The sequence below is a fragment of the Euwallacea similis genome, chromosome 23 (assembly GCF_039881205.1).
Source record: "Euwallacea similis isolate ESF13 chromosome 23, ESF131.1, whole genome shotgun sequence".
Classification (NCBI taxonomy): domain Eukaryota; kingdom Metazoa; phylum Arthropoda; class Insecta; order Coleoptera; family Curculionidae; genus Euwallacea; species Euwallacea similis.
In genome coordinates, this window is record NC_089631.1 from 943,409 (window position 1) to 961,692 (window position 18,284).

Consider the following 18,284-nt stretch of genomic DNA (forward strand, 5'->3'; position numbering starts at 1 on the left):
CCAAAATAGGTAGTTTTATGTAGAATAAACATTTATCAATCACTTCGACAGTAATTGAATAATAAAACAGCTGATTTATATAAAAAATGTATTTAACACAGACATATATATACATTTCTGACCTAAAAATTTGCCGTTCATTATATAGGAAACTTTTGGCTAATAATTTCTTCAACAACTTATTAATTTCTAACATTTAACCGTGCTTCTAGCCTTATCTTCGTAAAGTAGGCTATTATATAAAGGCATAATTCCATAAAAACCTCTTCAAAACAATACAACTTACTCACAGCCTTAATTTAGAAACTACGACCTTTATCCAACTCTTTTTGATTTGTTTGATCACATCCACTGGCATTGAGCATTGAGGCGACAAGAAAGGCACCTGATATGTCTCTTGAAATTAAGTTTAGTATTGCTTTGTAAAATTGAAAGACATAAAAATAGGAAAGCACGATATTGTCGCTATCATGAAACACCTATCGAAATTTGCAATGTTGTAGCTGTATGAGTCGCCATAAATTTTACGTTTATTTGCAAAACGATAAAATATTACTGTAACTCGGTTATTAGTTACGGTGTTTAATGTTCTGTTTGCTAGGAGCTAAGATGAGGTATTCCATTACTAATTACAATACTGCTCCTCTTCAGTCTTCTGGCTGTCACTATTGCAAAACAAGGAACTCTCACAACTGCAGGACAGTGACGATAACAGGACAAAAAAAATAAAATAATATGTACAGCCTACAAATGAACAGCAAACTTCTATTATAATACAAATTGCATGAATCTCTAAAATATACCTACAGTATTCATAATATAACGTTACATTCGAGTATGTGACAGGCTGATGAAGAAATGGACAATAGGGCAAGATGCCTGGGACAATAATACTACTAACACTGATCTAAAAAACATAAAATTCTGTTTTAGGATAAAATTTCTCCGTTGGAGAATTATAAAATTGCAGCAGGTCAATATCATCCATGACTTCATAAAGTACCCCATATTGTTGTATATAAAAATACTATCATGTAAAAATATCTATTGCTCCATACAGTTAAATCAAAACATTAAAACAATAACATTAGAGTCATAACATAGAGCCTGATCTATATTTCCCTACAATTGCTCTTTTTCGCGGAGCAGTTATCATGTGGATAGCGTTATCCTTCGTTCTTTGGTTGCAATCGAACCTTAATCACTTTGGTTTTCGTTCCATGCAAGACCATCTTTCGATTTCTCTGGAGATATTGCTGAATAGTGTCGCCTGAAATATGATTATTACGGTTACATTTTATAAAAGATGAGGAATGTGGCATGTAGCAATATCATACTTGGATAAAATCCTGCAAGGCAAATATCTACAGGGTGTAACATATCATCATGGGGATATTTCAGGTTAGTCAGCGATAGTTTTTTGCAAAATAATAAAAAAGTACTAATAGGCCCTTTGTCAAAAACGCACAATTTTCAATATACAGAGTGGCAAAGTTTCCCATTTTTTCTCATATTTTGTGTTTTCCTCGCATACGCTTTCAGTTAAATTTTTAGAATTTCATACACCTATTTTCGAATCCAAAAACCGAAACTTTCAGACCTATTGAGAGAGAAGGCCAATTCCAAGAGGTACCAATTCTTTGCAAAACCCAAATGCTATTCATACACAATGGTGCGTCAGCCCATTTCAATATAGAGATAAGGAAATTCTTGAATCAACGTTTTAACGACCATTAGATAAGTCGAGGGCCTCCTAGATCCCCGGACCTGAATAATCTGGAGTTTTTTTGGGGACACCAAAAATCATTGGTGTATCAAATTTCAATTGGAACAGAAGAATTGGGAAATAAAATTGTAAATTCGCGTAAGATCATCCACAACACTCCTGGAATATTTGAGAGAGTTCGTTAGGCTATCAAGTAAAGAGTGGTCTTGCATCTTAATAGGAGGAGGACGTTTTCAACAGTTTTTATAATTTTATTTTCGTTTAAATTTATTTTTATTTTAAGGAATTTGATTAAATATTATGAATATGCTCCAAATAGTTTATAACTTAACCGGATGATTATTTTTTCCTTACTTCCTTTACATTCTTAATTGGCATCCATAGATATTTTTGCAAATTCTACGAAAACGGTGAAAGATACGAAATTACTGCCAGAAACCACAAAGTTAAAGAATTAAAGAAATAATTGAAATGTGGTTTAGAATTCATACAAAGTGTTTAAAAAAAAGATGCAAAGCATAAAATGGTACATGACCAAAAAAACCTAACACCCTGTCTATGGCTACCGAGAATTTTAACATTTTATTATAGAGGGTCTTAAAGCAAATAGGTTTACGAAATTTCAAAAATATAACTGAAAACATACCTGAGAAAACCATAAAATATGAGAAACTTTGCCACCCTGTATATCGAAAATGGTGCGTTTTTGATTATAGGTCTATTAGTATTTTTTAATTATTTTGGGGAGTATTATCGCCCCCTGAAATATCTCTATGGTGATGATATGTTACACCCTGTGTAACGAACTCTAAAGGGCAGTGAAATCAACTTCCGTCAATCAAATAAAAATTATGTGAACTTTTTCGGAAATTTCCAAAAGGAGGAGACCGTACGTAAATCGAAAAAACAAGAGGTGGCGATAGCCAACTGCGAGAACCCTCAACTAATAACTGTAACTCCGCTTTCCATCTTAAATTCATCGATAAGCACCTCCTTTAAAAACCGCTTTTCACTTGCCGCTATCAGAGGGAACCCCGGCCAACAGACACCTCGACGCGTTGTGTGCGATCTATTTCTGTATACCGAGTGATTCAAGAAGTTAGCTCACCCTTACAACTTTTTGTTTAGAAAATTGAAATTTGAAGGGAAGCTAGATGAGAGTAAAACCTATTGATTGACATAAATGACGCTTCTCTAGCACTTCCGGTTTAACCGGAAATGACCTCAACTTTCGATTTTTAAATGTAATGCCCTATAATTTTTTTTTGAATCCAGAAATCATATTTAGTCTAAAAATGCTTCATTTAAAAAAATATTTTTTTTTGTGGTTTTTTCATGTCGAGCTACGTTACTGAGATATACGTATTACACACAATTTTAGGTCAGAATTATAGGGAAAAGTACTAATTTGTCATTTTATTGAGTACTTTTTCTTTTATAAACAATTGAAATACTGAAAAACAATTTTTCCCATTTAAGAGATAAATTTATCTTAAATAGACTAAAAATAACCTCTAGATTCCAAAGAAAAAAATTATAGGGCATTGCAATTAAAAATTGAAAGTTGAGGTTATTTCCGGTTAAACCGGAAGTAGATAAACGTCATTAATGTCAATCAATCGACTCTATTCTCATACAGCTTCCCTTCCAACTTCAACTTTCTAAGTTTAAAAACAAAAAGTTATAAGGGCGAGCCACCTTCTTGAATCACCCAGTATACGATCACGAGCCGCCACTGCAGAAATTCAACACTTCCCCAAATTAACTGAAAAATCTGCACAAATCATACTTACTAGTAGAAACTGGCACCCCAATCAGAATGCCCGTGCGTTATGAGGACCGGCGCAGATGTGCCGCCGCTTGATGTTGGCAGACACTGAAAACAATAATTTCGCCCTTTATTGTTGTCCCAATATTGGCACCCTTTGCACTGAAACCGACACGCAAACTCCAGCTTCTGTCCTATAGTTAACGTATGCGCGTACAACGTAAAGGCGAACCTATCTGAGAACCCGTCGCACGAATTGGTAAGGTACGTGGCCTGGACGTCTGCGTAAGTCTTCCAACTGTCCAAGCTATATCGGATATGTACAGATTTGTTAAAGTCCAAATTTCTAACTCGAACGGTTCCCTTTATCGAGAACAAAATGGGGTCGTCTACTAAAGCATTTTCCAAACACACTTGCTGATCCCGGACTTGGTCTAGGAAATTGGGGGTACCTGAAGGCTGCTCGAAGAGCGGCATTAAAATTCTATCAGCTCTGATGCCGTGGAACTTGTTAGTGATAGTGGATAGGCTTAAGTCTGAGGAGTCTGAGAGATCTACATCGCTCAAATCATTGTAGGCTGATTTGGGGACTTTGGGGATTTCATCCAGAAACGTCCGAACATCTGCGAGGTCTAAGCCTAGGACGTCAGCAAATCTCACTATTTTTTTCCTGCTTGGAGTGCCTGGTGGGGTTTTGCCAGTTTTTAAGGAAGAACACCTGCGCACTCTTGGTATTGTGTCGTCGCAATCATCTTCCTCAGTTTTGTTGGCACTGTTGGTGTCTGAGTCTTCATCTTCAGCTGCCGGCTTGCTTACCGAACATTCTACTGTCAATTCAGAACTTATGGTTAATTTACTAATACAATCCTTAGCAGACTCTATACCATTAACCGTCAGTGCCTCATCATCTTTATTGCTTATCGCTTCACTGGATGTACTCACTTCTTCGTCGTCTTTAATACTCAAAGTGGTGATGTCCTCGCTTACTGAGGGCTGCGGAGTGCAATCTAGAGATGTGGCAAAAGTCTCATTCAGATTTCCGCTGGAGGTCTCCAGAGAGTTCACGTCTATTCCGGTCTCACTGTCGATACTTTTGCTAGACTCTGAATGAGGAGCAAGGCCGTTTTCATATGGCTGCACCTCAGGACTCTCTTCATCATCTAAATCATAAAAGACCTCGCTATCACTGTCTCCGGAATAATGCCTAACCAACCCGTTACATTTTACCTCACTAACTACCTCCACATTAGCATGACAATCACCATTAGTCCTCCCTACTAACAAATCTCTATTTTCCCACAGCTTGTGCAACTCACTTTCATCGATCTCCTCCTGAGGGCTGCAGGGCGACTCTAACACCTCCAATGCTAAATATCTTTCGGGGTCCGGATTGTGGTGGGGCTGAGATAGAGCGACGGTGCTGTCATGTGGAGAGCCAAGCCAGCTCCTCTCTTCAGAGGATCCCTCTTGCGAGCCGAGTGTGCTGAGACGTGATTGGAGGCTTCTAGCGAACGCTTCTGCGCGGTCGCGGCATGATATCGGAAGCAGTGATGTAAGGCCGCATTTGTCTCGTTCTGAAGTCATGATGAATCTGGAAAAAAAATGCCCATGAGCATTGGCTGTAATAGGAGTGACGAAAGGTTATTTTTGTTTGTTAATGCGTGGCTGGGAATAAATAAAAATATGTTGGAAGGCTGCCAGATTAAGGGTGACTTTCCGTATGTTAGTGTTCTCGTGCTACTTTAGAGGCGCAAAAAGCTCTTCAGACAGTCGCTTAGAGGCGTAGTAACCTCTATGGTTTCCAAATACAGGGTGCGCGTTTCGGTAGGTAATTGCAAGGCACTGTTTTTGACATTTTGGAAATTTTTGGCATTTGCACCAGAGCGTAGGACCGAAGCAGATGACAGATCATCGTAACAAAAAAAAATGGAGTCAAAAATGTGAACATTCAAGATGGCGCCCATAAGAAGAAACAAAACTGATGATGGTTGCCGAACATCGAAACGTCGGATTTGCTGAAGGAACAATAAAATTGATTTCGATAATCGACAATTTCGTTGACTAATGCCTTTGAATAAGGAGTGCCGGATCAAATTCTGGTGGACGATGATGTCACAGGATCAATGTGATTTTAGATAAAGCCGCGTGGACTGGCGATGACAATCCACATTGCCGATTTATTGCATCGTCAATTAGCAGAATTCGCAGTGTATCTGACAACTTAAATATAAAAATTGAAACTGACGACTTGGCACGGGTAGTGTGAATAAATGACCATTACTCAGTCGCGTCGTAGTGAGGTTACAGCGCATCTGATATGTAAAAAAAACAATTTTTCTGAGAAAAACTGGGCGTTAGCTGAGTCACTTTTCCAGGCGGCCAACTCAGGGGATGAACTGGCAGGATGTGAATGAAATGAGTGAACGTGGGTTGCCTGCTGTGGAAAGCAAAATTGTCTAGAATTCGCTTGATTGATTACCCATTAGTCTCCGGCATTACATGCACATGTAATAAATGCAAGGCGTGTAATTTAAAAATACATCCTAACGACCCTGAATTTTGATATGAGGAATTCAGATAGTACACTTTTCTCTAAAAATAAGTACTGCATAAAATAGTACTTGTGTACGTGACACTATAATCAGTACCGACTTTATGGGGGCGCAAAGTTGGACGGCAGACCGGGAAGGGCGACACACCTCCCTTGGTCCGCGGATTTTCTTAGGGGATTAAAAATTTCGTCCAGGGCTCCAGACTTGCCAAGGCCGGTTCTGACTACAATTACAGGCGCTATAACCGCTCACACATAAATCCCACACTTGAAACCTTTAAAATAAGAAGAAAACGTTTAGCCTGAGCAGAGCTAACGTTCGCTGGACCCCAATGGCATGGTAACTTAAAATAACTTGGAGCTCGCATCAAGCTGAGTGATCTAATTGTACCAGAAGCTCATCACACGAAGATTAAATCAGATACAATCAGGTTAAATTAAGTTTTATGAGCCCAAGGTTCAGTGAGCCTATACAGGGTGCCCGGTTCGGGAGCTTCGCCATGGGGATCTCGGCGACCGCAATAGATACGGGGTCGGTTGCGTTCAGGCAAAATCGCGCGATTTGGAGTTAGAGATTGTGCCGTTTGAAAAGCTCTTATGACTTTTGAAAAATATAAAATTGAAAAAAAAGTGGTAAATCGACCTTCGTTACCTTGAACAACCTATTGTGGTCGAGTTTAGTAGAATGATGGAGAACTGGCTGAAGCGGTGTTCTGTATTGAAGTCCTTGGTTGAGGATTCCAGGGCAGGACCTGACGAAATGGGGCCATTACTAGTAATCCGCGGGAAACCAGGTCACTACCAGGCACACAAAAGGGGGAAATTGTCAGGGCGTAAAAACTGCTGTAAAGACAGGATTTGCAAGATATTATTTCTACCAAGCCTGAAACTCGTTTTCGGGATTCAAATTCCAAAGTCGAGAATCTGACAACATCGGAAAACATTTGACAGACGGTAGTCACCGCTAAAACAAGGACAAAACGTGACGTCGCTTTAATCTGCGACTATTATAATTAAAGCTGAGACGTGAATTCGGGGATTTAGGGCGCAACTTGATCCTTCGCGGGTTGGAATTCCAGAAGAAAAAAGCTGACAGCATGGCAAAATGTTTGACAGATATAAAAGATGGTGGTGAAGAGCAAAACAAATTCGCAACGTGGTGTTGCCAGATTGACATCGAACACTGACCGCTAGCAAGGAAACCCGTAAAAACGTGCAGTAAATCTGGGAGAAAATTCACAAAATTAGAAGTAAGTTAATGTACTGATATGAACGAAGCAATATTTGTATTGAATAGCAGGTCAATAGCTAACATTTGGCCATAATAACAGCAAAATTAAACAGTTAAAAGCTGAGAAAGGTCAAGAAAATAGCGAAGTTGTTAGTAAACAACGTGAAGCGGCAAAAACGCGAATTTCTGACCGAATCAATGAAAGTTGGCAAAGAGAGGTCGTTATAACATAGATAGGGCCTAACGAATCCTTAATAAAACAAGGGCATTAAGTGCAAAAAAAAATTTCTCGTCAGAAAAGTAAGTAATTACGACTTTATGTACAAGGTATCCTATTACGACCGGCTAGTTTGAATTTATCACCATTTGTCGTTCGTGCAGCGTTGTATTTGAGCAGCTGTCAGGTGCAAATATTGAGGTTTAGTTATAGAGAATTACACGGACGAACAACGCATAGAAAATGTCAAAAATTCGCTACCAAAATGGTGAAAGTTTCGCGGAGACAGTTTGAAAATGTCGTGTATCTTTCGGTCATCACGACGCACTTCCTCGCAACACAGTGGTCTGATTAATCTAGAAATTTGAAGAGATTTGAAGAGTTCAAATCCGGAAGAGATCTGCTGGTAATCGTCCAGCTCGATCAGGAAACATTGCAGCAGTTAGTGAGAGTATTGACTAGAATCCTTCCATATCGATTCGCCATCTTTCTCAGGAATTGGAAGTTTCCCGAAGCAGTTTGCAACGAATTTTGACCGTAGATCTGTATTTGCAAGCTTACAAGATTCAGTTGATACAACATTTAAAACTGACAGATCATGCAGAGCGCCGAACGTTCACAGAATGGACGTTAGAGCAACAACAATGAGAAAAAAATCATCTTCTCTGATGAGGCGCATTTTCAACTTGATGGCTATGTGAACAAACAAAATTGTCCCATTTGAGGAGTCGAGAAACCAAGAATGATCCTTCAGTGGCTCGTGCATCCACCGCAAGCCACTGTTTGGTGCATCTTTTAGATTAGCGGAGTAATTTGACCGTGTGTGTGGACCGTTGGTCTTCGAGAATGCGGCTGGAAATGGGGTCATCGTCAACGGCGATTGTTACCGTGAGATGATAAACAACTTCTTCTGGACTCAAATTGCTGCAATGGATCTCACAGACATGTGGTTTCCGCAGAACGGTGCAACCTGCCATCCAGCAAACGAAACAATGGTATTGTTGAAGACGAAACTTCGCAGGAAAGCCACCTCGCGCCGCGGCGATATAATCTGGCCTCCGCGATACTCCGATTTGACGCCGTTAGATTTTTTTTGGAGGGGTTTTTTGAAAGGAAAGGTGTATGTCAATAACCCAAGCAGAATTTCTGAATTGAAAGACAAGATTCAATGCGCCGTTGGCGAAATTGGGCCATTATTATGCCAAAGTGGCATCGAAAATTTCGTCGAAAGAATGAACAAGTCCCATCAGCCACGAAAAGGCCATTTATCTGATATTGTGTTCTATCAATAACCTCTATGTCAATACTCTTTATTGCAATAAAAACATCGAAACTTTTAGAATAAACACTACATTTTTTTCTATCGTTGAACTGACCGGTCTTAATGGGACTCCCTGTAGAAAATAGTTCCTGAAAAGTTGGTGGTGATGAAGTGGGAAATCACTCACTGCCTCCGAACAGTCACTGTAAAATTCTACACCTCACAGCGTTGCATCACCATGCACATAATCCCGCATGGCCCACTCTCATTATTGTATAACACAGCTACTGGCGCTAATTAACGTAATGTTTCAATTTAAGTACCGAAACTAGCCTCGAGCACTAATCAGCATTATACATATTTGTTTGCAAAATTAAGGTACGTACATACACATTCATGTTGTTTCGTTTCGAAAAACCTAAGGTCAATGCCAATGCTAACGAGGATCTGTTTGCGGTGCGTCTGGTTTATCTTTGTTGATATTTTTAAACCCCATAGGCCTTAAAATCTTGTGAAATTCTCGAATGTTTACATGTAAAAGCCCAAAAAAGCGACTATTTTTGATGTGAATTTTTAAAGCAGAGGCATAATAAGACTAATTATAGAAAGCTTGAAAACAGCGCTATGCAGCCAGGTATGACCGTTATGAGACGACGGTCTGAAATAGCTGGCATTGGAGGTATTTTTAGTGAGGGGGAAACGATTATAGGACCCAAAATGAACGAAAAACTTGGCAAGGACGATAAGGGGAATTAAACTATTTACCAGCAATCTACCAAAAAAATCTAATGCAAGTGGTCATGTGCCCACAAAGCAATAAAACGGTGTTGGTGGGCTGAATTGGGACCACTTAAAGCATATTGATAGGGAATAACAACAACAGTCATATGCAAGCGATTTGAGTTACTGGAATTTTTCCTTTTACTTGGCACTAATCTGGCATATTCGTGACGCAACTGCTTCTATTGAAGATAATGAAACCGTTGTGGTTGCGGTCGCACGTCGAAGGCGTAAATCTTCCTCAGATGACCGGAGACTCGAAATGATTTAAAAATGCATCACCAATAACGCTGCAAAAGATATTAACAAATTAAATGAAAATATGTTTTGCGGTAGTGTGGCAACCGACTTTTTATCAACGAAATTAACTCCCATTAAAACTTAATAAAAAACATTACGGCAAATTAACAGTTTCAGTTATTGTTGGGGTCAATGTTGGTGACTTTAAGCGCCATTAATAACAGCAACGTTTTGTGGACGTTTGCACGATTCTGTTATGTCCGGTTGTTCGATGCCCAGTTGGGGTGCCACGATTGTCGGTTGCCGTCCAACCTCACGTCTCGTCCAATCGACCCTTGGCAGCGATTTGAAGTCTTTCCGCAATGAACAAGGACAGTTTGATCGATCCTCGCTCATCCCTCGAAGTCACTTCACCTGCAATTCAACGGGACACTGAAGACCCATAGAGAATCGGTAAAACTTCTTATTTTTCTATCACATTGTGAGCATTATTAGAACAGACCACTTGAGACAAAAGTCGCGTGATTTCAAGAGGTGGGCTGTCAGCTGCAGACCAACACCCACTTCCCGTCCAACCGACACTTGATAACTATCTTGAATATCTCCACAAATAACAGAGAGTTTGACTGATGTCATTTCTTCACTCCGAGTTGCTTCACATGCAGTCCAGCAGGACATTGAAGGCCCGTAGAGAATCAATAAAAAAATTCTTTCATGTTATGAGCATTAACAGAGAAAACCACTTCGGACATATAACGTGATTTCCATAGGTGGATGTGGCGCGAGTCCATTTCCTGGATGGGTTTTATTCACGGCCTTCGACGGTTATTAAATGTATCCTAATTTGTGGCAAATTGATTCCAGAGCTTCAATGGGCCCACTTTCGTTAAGAAGAAGTCACCGCAGGTAACCGCCAAGAGAAGTCATATCAACCATCCTAAGCTTATATCGAGGGATAATGATCTGTTTCATTTGAATCAGTTCAAAAACAGAAAAGTAGATAGTAAGGGGAAGAAATTGAGGAAAACGATCTTTGTGTCTCTCAAATATGTCTTTCTCTCTTTCAGATATCTCTTTTTTTTCAATTTTATTCACCATTTTGTAAGGAATTTTTGACGTTCTATCACATCACTAACAGTAATTCAAATTTAGATATCCGAGATGATTTGAAAATACTTTTAAAAACTGGAATTTTAACCCGAACCAAGGGCACGCCACGCAACAAATGGTGCAATTGGGTTATGTCATACCCACTTGTATAAGTTTTCGTCACGTAGCAAATCTTTACATTATCAACCATACGGTTCAATGTCTGATAACAAAAGACATATTTTTGGTGAATTCTAATATCAACTGAACAATTGATCTTTAGGTAATTATTAAGAGTTTCAATACCAAGAATTTCTACTAGGTGCCAAAGCCTTATTTCTCTCTTTTTTAGGCAGTGGACTTTCTCGGTCGGCAGTTTTTTCTTGGGGGCAAGAAAGCGGTGATTAAAAATTTCGCTCAGAGCGCCAAACTTGCTAAGGCTGGCCCTACTAGTACTTAATCAATGCACTGAGCGAAGAGCGTTAATCAGTTTTTCTGCTCCAATTCCAGACCTGTTTCCTATCGACGATGCAAAAATGTAAATCGACTCTTCCTACACATATACAGGGTGTCCCACCAAGAACGGCCATTAGACGTTTTGGGAAAACTATGAATAGCAAAGTCACGAAAGTTTAATGGTTCGGTAAAAGCAATGAAGGGACCTCATCTAAAATATTTTAAATGACGCCACACTTCCGGTTGTACCGGAAGTCAACACGTGTTTGCCTATTTGAAGTGGAACACCCTATATGTTATTACATTTTCAGATTTTACGTTCAATTTTAATACAAGTTTATTCATACGTTGTCTTTTTTAGGATTAACAGTTTTCAAGATATATGCAATTGAATGTTTAAAATAACAGATGCAGACGTCTGCAGAATTGCAAGTTGTTAACAAACGGAAAGGTATTTTTTAACTCTTTTTTGTCACAATATTATAAAAGGTCCATATTTTAGTTTATTGTCAAGTTTTGCCTAATATTTTTTACAAGATGTCCACAAAAATAGAGCCAACCTGGATATCAAAAAATAGTTAAAACTTAAAAACCTTCAATGAAATCCTACTATTATTTTCATGTATTATGAAATTATGCCAAAAAAGAACCTTTGTTCACATTTGGTTCCCCATAGTAAAGTTGTATAGTTGTTGCGTAACTTCGTTTTATATGTTGATGCAGGGACAGTACATCCCCAATTCTAAGCTATAATGCTACAATTAAATTAGTTTTATATAACTAATTTTTTATTTAAGTGTGTATGACTTATGTCACGTAACAATAACATTTTGCTGATATTTCCTTTTTCCATAGATATGTTTCTCATGTTCGCATGCACTATCCCTACATCAACTTATAAAACGAAATTACCCAAAAACTATACAACTTTACTATAGATAATTAAATGTTAACATAGGTTCTTTTTCGATGTAGTTTCATAACACATCAAAGTAATAGTAAAGTTCCATTTAAAATTTTTAAGTTTTATCCATTTTTTAATATCTAAAATGACTTTATTTTTGTGGACACCCTATAGAAAATATTTTGCAAAACTTGGCAGCATACTAAAATATGGGCCTTCTACAATATTGTGACAAAAAATGTTACAAAATACCTTTCCGTTTATTAATAATTTGCAATTCTGCAGACATCTGCATGTGTTATTTTCAACATTCAATTGCATATAATTTGAAAACTATTAATCCTAAGAACGCCAACGTATTAATAAACTTGTATTAAAACTGAACGTAAAATCCAAAAATGGTCTAATATATTGGGTGTTCCATTTCAAATAAGCAAGCAAGTATCGACTTCCGGTACAACCGGAAACGTGACGTCGTTAAAATTATTTTAGATGAAGTCGCCCAAGAGTTTTATAAAACCACTAAATTTTCGCAATTTTGCTATTCATAGTTTTCCCAAAGCATCTAATGGCGGCTCCCGTTGAGACACCTTGTATAACCGAAATTTGAATTTTATCACGCTCCCAGCAATGACATTTTATTATGGACCCGGTTTTATATTTTCAATGTAAAAATAGATCCGTACAGAAATAAAATAAAACGTAAAGATAAAATTGCCGGGATGTAAATTAGTAATATAAACGAAACTTCGGGAATTTTCAGTTTGAACATCGCGGGCGATAAATATATTTTTAAACCTTATCTTGCGCGTACATCACAGATTGTTTTGGAAGTCCTCACATGGGTCATGCTCGAGGGGCTAATTTTGGCGTCTTATGTCTCGCATTTATGTAAAAAAGACAGGTCCATAAATTACTTCAGGAAACGTTGTTGATGCCAAGGGATGACAAAACGTTTTCTCTATAATAAACATTAAAAGTAAAACACTAAATTGACTTACCCACATAAAACTGTAACAAAACGTTTTAATCAGTAATTAATGGTTTGCACTGAAACGTCTAGCCAAACATTAATAAGCCCATTCATAGATTGGAATTGAATCGGAGACTAATTAGAATCCGTTTACATGCTATTCTTTTTATATGTTTGAGTTTTATCTTATTTTCAGTGTTAAGTGGGCATAGAAAGTGATCTTCTAATAGTAATTGAGTAAAGTGATAATGATACGATAACAGGAACGTTTAGAGTACGTTGGTGCACTTTCTTGATATTTTGGTGGATATAATTGCGCGTAAGTAATACAACATCCACCAAAATATCAAGGTACGAAAAGGCGTATAAGGCACAGCCTAGAATCTTTCTAAATATGATATTTGAATGCGTGAGAAAATTGCCGCAGACTCAATAAAAATAACAAGATAACGCGTGCAAAAAGATATGGCAGTAATTCGCAAAGTTCGATTAATATACGTTTTACAAACCGATTTTTTCGTGGGATTAATAAATATTTCTTTACTATCAAAGTTATAAATAGAATGAAAATATTTAAGCCTTATTAGCAATACCGGTTGTTAGGACCAGCACATAAACAAGCATAAATAAATAAAAAAATATCCATTTTATGTACACTAATTTATAGCAGTGTTAGATAAAGTTAAACCCTTGCAGCTCTGTAATGTAGGTGTTATTATAGCGAAGGTGCTAATAACATATTTGTGAGACTCGCGACCTTAGGTAATCTGGCAAAAGAAGTTAGTGGAGATGAGAAGTTTCCAATGATTCCACCGCAACGTTACTGAAACGTTTTTACTGAGATGCTGCTAAATTATGTGTGTAGCGTATTTAAAAAAAGTTTAAAAAACAATATAACGTTGCTTCAGGTAATTAATTAATATGTGCGTCTAATTGCGGCAAATTACTATTTATAGCCGAGGGCACACATTTAAAAACCAAATTCACTGGAAATGAGAAGCAATGAAAGTACAAAACTGCCAATTGTCTCCAATCATTGGAGTTTGACACCAATACCATATGCAATTGCCGGTGTTTGAGAAATCAGCACAAAGTTCTTTGGACGGTCCTGGGCGAAAAATGGGGAATTTCAAATGCGATCCGATGGAAAGGAATCGAAAAAGTGTCACTAACCTTTGGTGATAGCCGGGAACCCGATGAACTCGTCTTGAAGCGCGAAAATGTACGCGAAACGCACGCACAAAACGACCGATTCCTGCGGCCACTATCACCACACTCACGTCGCAAGGGCGTTACAAGGTCGTCAGGAGACGTCGGCGGCGCCACTGGCAGACGCGCAGCCTCAAAAGACTGAAATTGAGCGGACGCACGACACTGAGACGCTACCCGCGACGGCGACGCCGATAGATGCCGGGTTAATTTAATAATTGCCGAGCAGTTTATTTGGGAAATAGTCACGGCAGAGTTAGAGTGTGTCGCTCAAGATTGATTCCAGCACAGGATACCAATAAAAATATTATGAAATATATCGGTTTTCCTGATAGTCTCTGGTTATAGTGAGAGACGTGACTGAACGACCTTAAAATTGGAATTTAGGAGCCCTCAACTCATCCTACAAATCACTGAACGGCAGTGAAATCCTTGATATGAACCAATTAAAGGCGGAAAACACGAAATAATTATTCACCAATTAAAACAAAAACTAGTTTCTTGACAATGGTGAATGTTACGTCCATTTAATAGCGGAAGCAGACCTGAACGCCTCGTGCCATCTGCCGTAACGCGCCTGGGACTAATTCTCCCTTGAGCTATTTTATAGTTGTTTAAGCGGACTTTTAACAACCTTAAAACAGATTTTCCTCAGAGGAGAGAATACTTTTGATTAATACTTTCATTAATTAGGGGCCCATCTTTAATATAAGATATAACATATACGTGCCCAAATATACTTTTCATTCGAAATGGATGAAACGTTTAGTAAAGAAAACAAGGAAAAGGCCGGGACTTCATATTCGTATTACATCACGGCCTTTTAATCAATCGCAATGCAAATTTCGGCAATTATTATATAACGCCTTATTTGGGGGATGTTTAGATAAAATTTCGTTGGTTGAAAGAAAATAACTCAAAGGTTAATTGCGGGTTACAACGTATACAATAATTACTAATAATAAACGTCTATTATCCAAATCACGACTATAACATAAAACGAATAATCACAAATGTGAACAACTAATGACCATCGACTGCTTCAAAATTTGATACAATAGAAACTCGTCAACCGAATAGTCGTATCCCTCTATTATGAACACAAGCTCTTAACGAGTAAGAAACCCAGTATTCACTTAGGTACCAAACTTGAGCAACGGGATCTCTATGAAGCGATATCATTCCCAAGAAGTTGAGAATGATAGCGAAGAATTTGGGAGTAATGTTATCCCTGGGGGACATACACATTTAAATTAACGCCCAATCGTTTAATTGATTATGATGTTCCACGAGCTATTAGTTCGATTATTGGAAGCAGAATTCTCTTAAGACTGTTCTCATGAAAAGTAGCCTTATATGAAGCGCCTTCAGCGTGGATTATCTCCCAATACCACGTACATCATTCTATTTCCCACCAGGGCCGATCTTAGCAAACCTGGTGCCTTGGGTGAAATCTTTAATCACCGCTCCCCTATCCGCAAGAAAAACCGCTGCCCTTCCTGGTCCGTCGCCCAATCTCGCCTCCTCTATAAGGTCGCTACTGCTTTTAATTTTCCTTATTCTCCTCTCTTCACTCCCCCAAACTGATTCTCAAGTTGAGACAATTCAAATCACAACTGCTTCAGAATCTGTACCGAAACCTCATCCCATTCAGGAGGTACCCATGAAACTTCCACTTTTATTCAATGAAATTTTTTAGGCGCCTCTTTCCAGATCATTGCTTAAGTAAGTAGATGCACATACTCACACATCAACCCCTCTACATTTTATTGATACTTGATCTAGAAAGGGGACTTTCTTCTTATCATGGCAACGTTGCTTTCACTGCGCATTTCATCCCTGTTCCTTCGCCACCCCCAGCAGACCTGCAATGATTAGTCTGCGATTTAATGTTATATTGCAGCTGTTGCTCTGTTTTTAACATTAATAGGGGGATGATTCTTGTCAATAACCTATCGCCCTAACTAGAAATAGCCGTTTGGATATGTAAATAAATGTTTCATCTGGGACTTCTTTCCTGCAGGAAGTAATTATGTGAGTATTTGAGTCAGCTGCAGGATATTTATGTGTACGAACTGTAGGGATTTGATGTGAAATGGAGGCTTCTCGAGTGTTGCATGCAAGAGAACTGGGGCAGCAAGTGAAAGGATTGTCGTAGCAAAATGCTGCTAATTCGAAGACTTCCAGGAATTCTGTATACCTATAGATACCCAGCTTACTCTGCGGGAATAATAGTGTCCACCTTTGTCTACCTTCTCTTCAGATGGAATCTGTTGTGCGTGAACCTCCAAGCATGGCAACATGTCAAACGATTGGTAAGTGGCACAGTAATGCTAAATCGCTTATTAAGGCCCTATTGTTCTTGAAATGGTTTCGTGTTGGGCTTAAGATATACTGTTGAAACCATTGTTCCAATTCTAAAACCAAGTTACAGCTTCAGCTTCCGTTTTAGTGCCACCTCTACGATCAAGGCCTGGCTATCGGCTCTCTCTGCGCCCCTCTCTGTGTCTCCAAAGACATAAATTCTCTCACCTGCCACTCTTTTCAAACTACTAAACAACCAGTCTTCAGTGCTGAATGGCATAACATCAAATTAGTCTTCAAGTCAGTCCCCACTGACGTGCAGCCGATCCACTGGCACGATAATGGAGTACTCAAATACCCCACTGAAAAAGAGTTCCTATCCACCATACGTACTATAGTAAAGCGCAAGCTGAATTTGACCCTTGCTTATGACACTGCAGTGAGGCTCGCCAGGCTAAAGCCTTCATATGAGGAGAAAAATGTCTTAAAGAGGAGGCTCGAAATGGAGAGTTTGTGGAACTTACTTCAGGACAATGAATACTTGTTGTCCACCATTTTTACTGACAAAGATGTTTTTCCTCAACTTATTGGTACCTGCGGGGGATATTTTGCAGTGGAATACCTAGAGCCTCTTCCATTTAGTCACAGTACCGCAGTATTTTCTTTGGGCGACAGCAAGGAGGACTGGGGTTTGAGGCTTAGAGTGGCATTGCAAATCTTAGAGTTACTAGACGAGCTTGAAACCAGCTTCAGAGAACCGTTCCACTTATGTGACATCAAAATGAACCACTTTGGGGTCACCTCCGACAAAAAAAAACTGAAATTCATAGACCTAGACGAAGTCTTCCCACGTACGATCATAAGCTCCATATTCAAAGACATAATTTCATGCAATGGTGACGAAGATTGCGATTTCTTAGACTGTAGGTCGTTTTGCAATAAATCCATACACAAATGCCACAGCAACGTGGGCAACAATAACCTACAAATCATCTGCGAGAAGATTTTCCTTGGTTGGAGAATGTCCAATACCATAATAGTGCCTGGGCTGCTGATGTCCCAACATACACCCTCAGAATTGGCCTCAATTTTGAGGCAGTGCGCCAACCCTGAAGGCCTAGAGGAGAAGGTTAGAACGATTCCCGATGAGGAGGTCAGGAAGAGGTTGTATAATATTTTGTACGAAATTGAGCATTCTGTTAATAACGATTTTTTTCTTTAACGAGGGGTAAATGAATTCTGTGAGCGCGTTCACACTAACGAGTGATTATTAGAAGAATCTCGCTGTAAACAATGAACCTAGGGCGTTAACTAAACCATTTTTAGTATCAGACACCGGACCAACAACCGATAACAGATGGAATTTATCCCAGACAAGCTTCTGATGTCGCAACGCCTATTTGAGGTTTTTTTAATGATCACCTTGTATATCTATCACTAGATTTTGACCAATAGCGCCCAAAAACCGCAATATAAGAATTCAGTACTGGGTTCATTGTTATAAACCTGAAATAACGAATCATACAATTAAATATGAGGACAATGGCTTTACTATGTAAATAAATTTTGTTATCA

The 18,284-nt window shown here is 38.7% G+C and overlaps 2 protein-coding genes across 6 annotated transcripts; one reads left to right on the forward strand and one right to left on the reverse strand.

Moving 5' to 3' along the window:
* Window positions 1-74: 74 nt before the first annotated feature.
* On the reverse strand, window positions 75-14,571 carry Gbs-76A (Glycogen binding subunit 76A). Of its 5 annotated transcripts, none has more exons than XM_066401497.1 (4): window positions 14,370-14,571; window positions 4,379-5,085; window positions 3,520-4,318; window positions 75-1,270 (listed from the first exon to the last, which is right to left on the reverse strand). In XM_066401497.1, coding segments are annotated over exons 2-4 (1,500 nt in total). In that variant the 5' UTR covers window positions 5,079-5,085; window positions 14,370-14,571; the 3' UTR covers window positions 75-1,269. The 5 variants fall into 5 exon arrangements, with proteins under 5 accessions (XP_066257594.1, XP_066257593.1, XP_066257596.1 ...); XM_066401496.1 differs by having other exon boundaries at window positions 3,520-4,321; window positions 14,370-14,567; XM_066401499.1 differs by having other exon boundaries at window positions 3,520-4,654; window positions 4,811-5,085; window positions 14,370-14,566.
* Window positions 14,572-16,223: 1,652 nt separating this feature from the next.
* On the forward strand, window positions 16,224-18,202 carry aln (allnighter). Its single transcript, XM_066401492.1, has 3 exons — window positions 16,224-16,431; window positions 16,487-16,720; window positions 16,858-18,202. Exons 2-3 carry the CDS (start codon window positions 16,568-16,570, stop codon window positions 17,929-17,931), a joined length of 1,227 nt encoding a protein of 408 aa, XP_066257589.1. The 5' UTR covers window positions 16,224-16,431; window positions 16,487-16,567; the 3' UTR covers window positions 17,932-18,202.
* Window positions 18,203-18,284: the final 82 nt, after the last annotated feature.

Coding starts and splice junctions, on each gene's coding strand:
- Gbs-76A (XM_066401494.1), bottom strand. CDS start 5,078: ATGACTTCAGAACGAGACAAATGCGGCCTTACATCACTGCTTCCGATA.
- aln (XM_066401492.1), top strand. CDS start 16,568: ATGCTGCTAATTCGAAGACTTCCAGGAATTCTGTATACCTATAGATAC. Junction 16,721..16,857: donor GGCAACATGTCAAACGATTG/GTAAGTGGCACA, acceptor CTTCCGTTTTAG/TGCCACCTCTACGATCAAGG.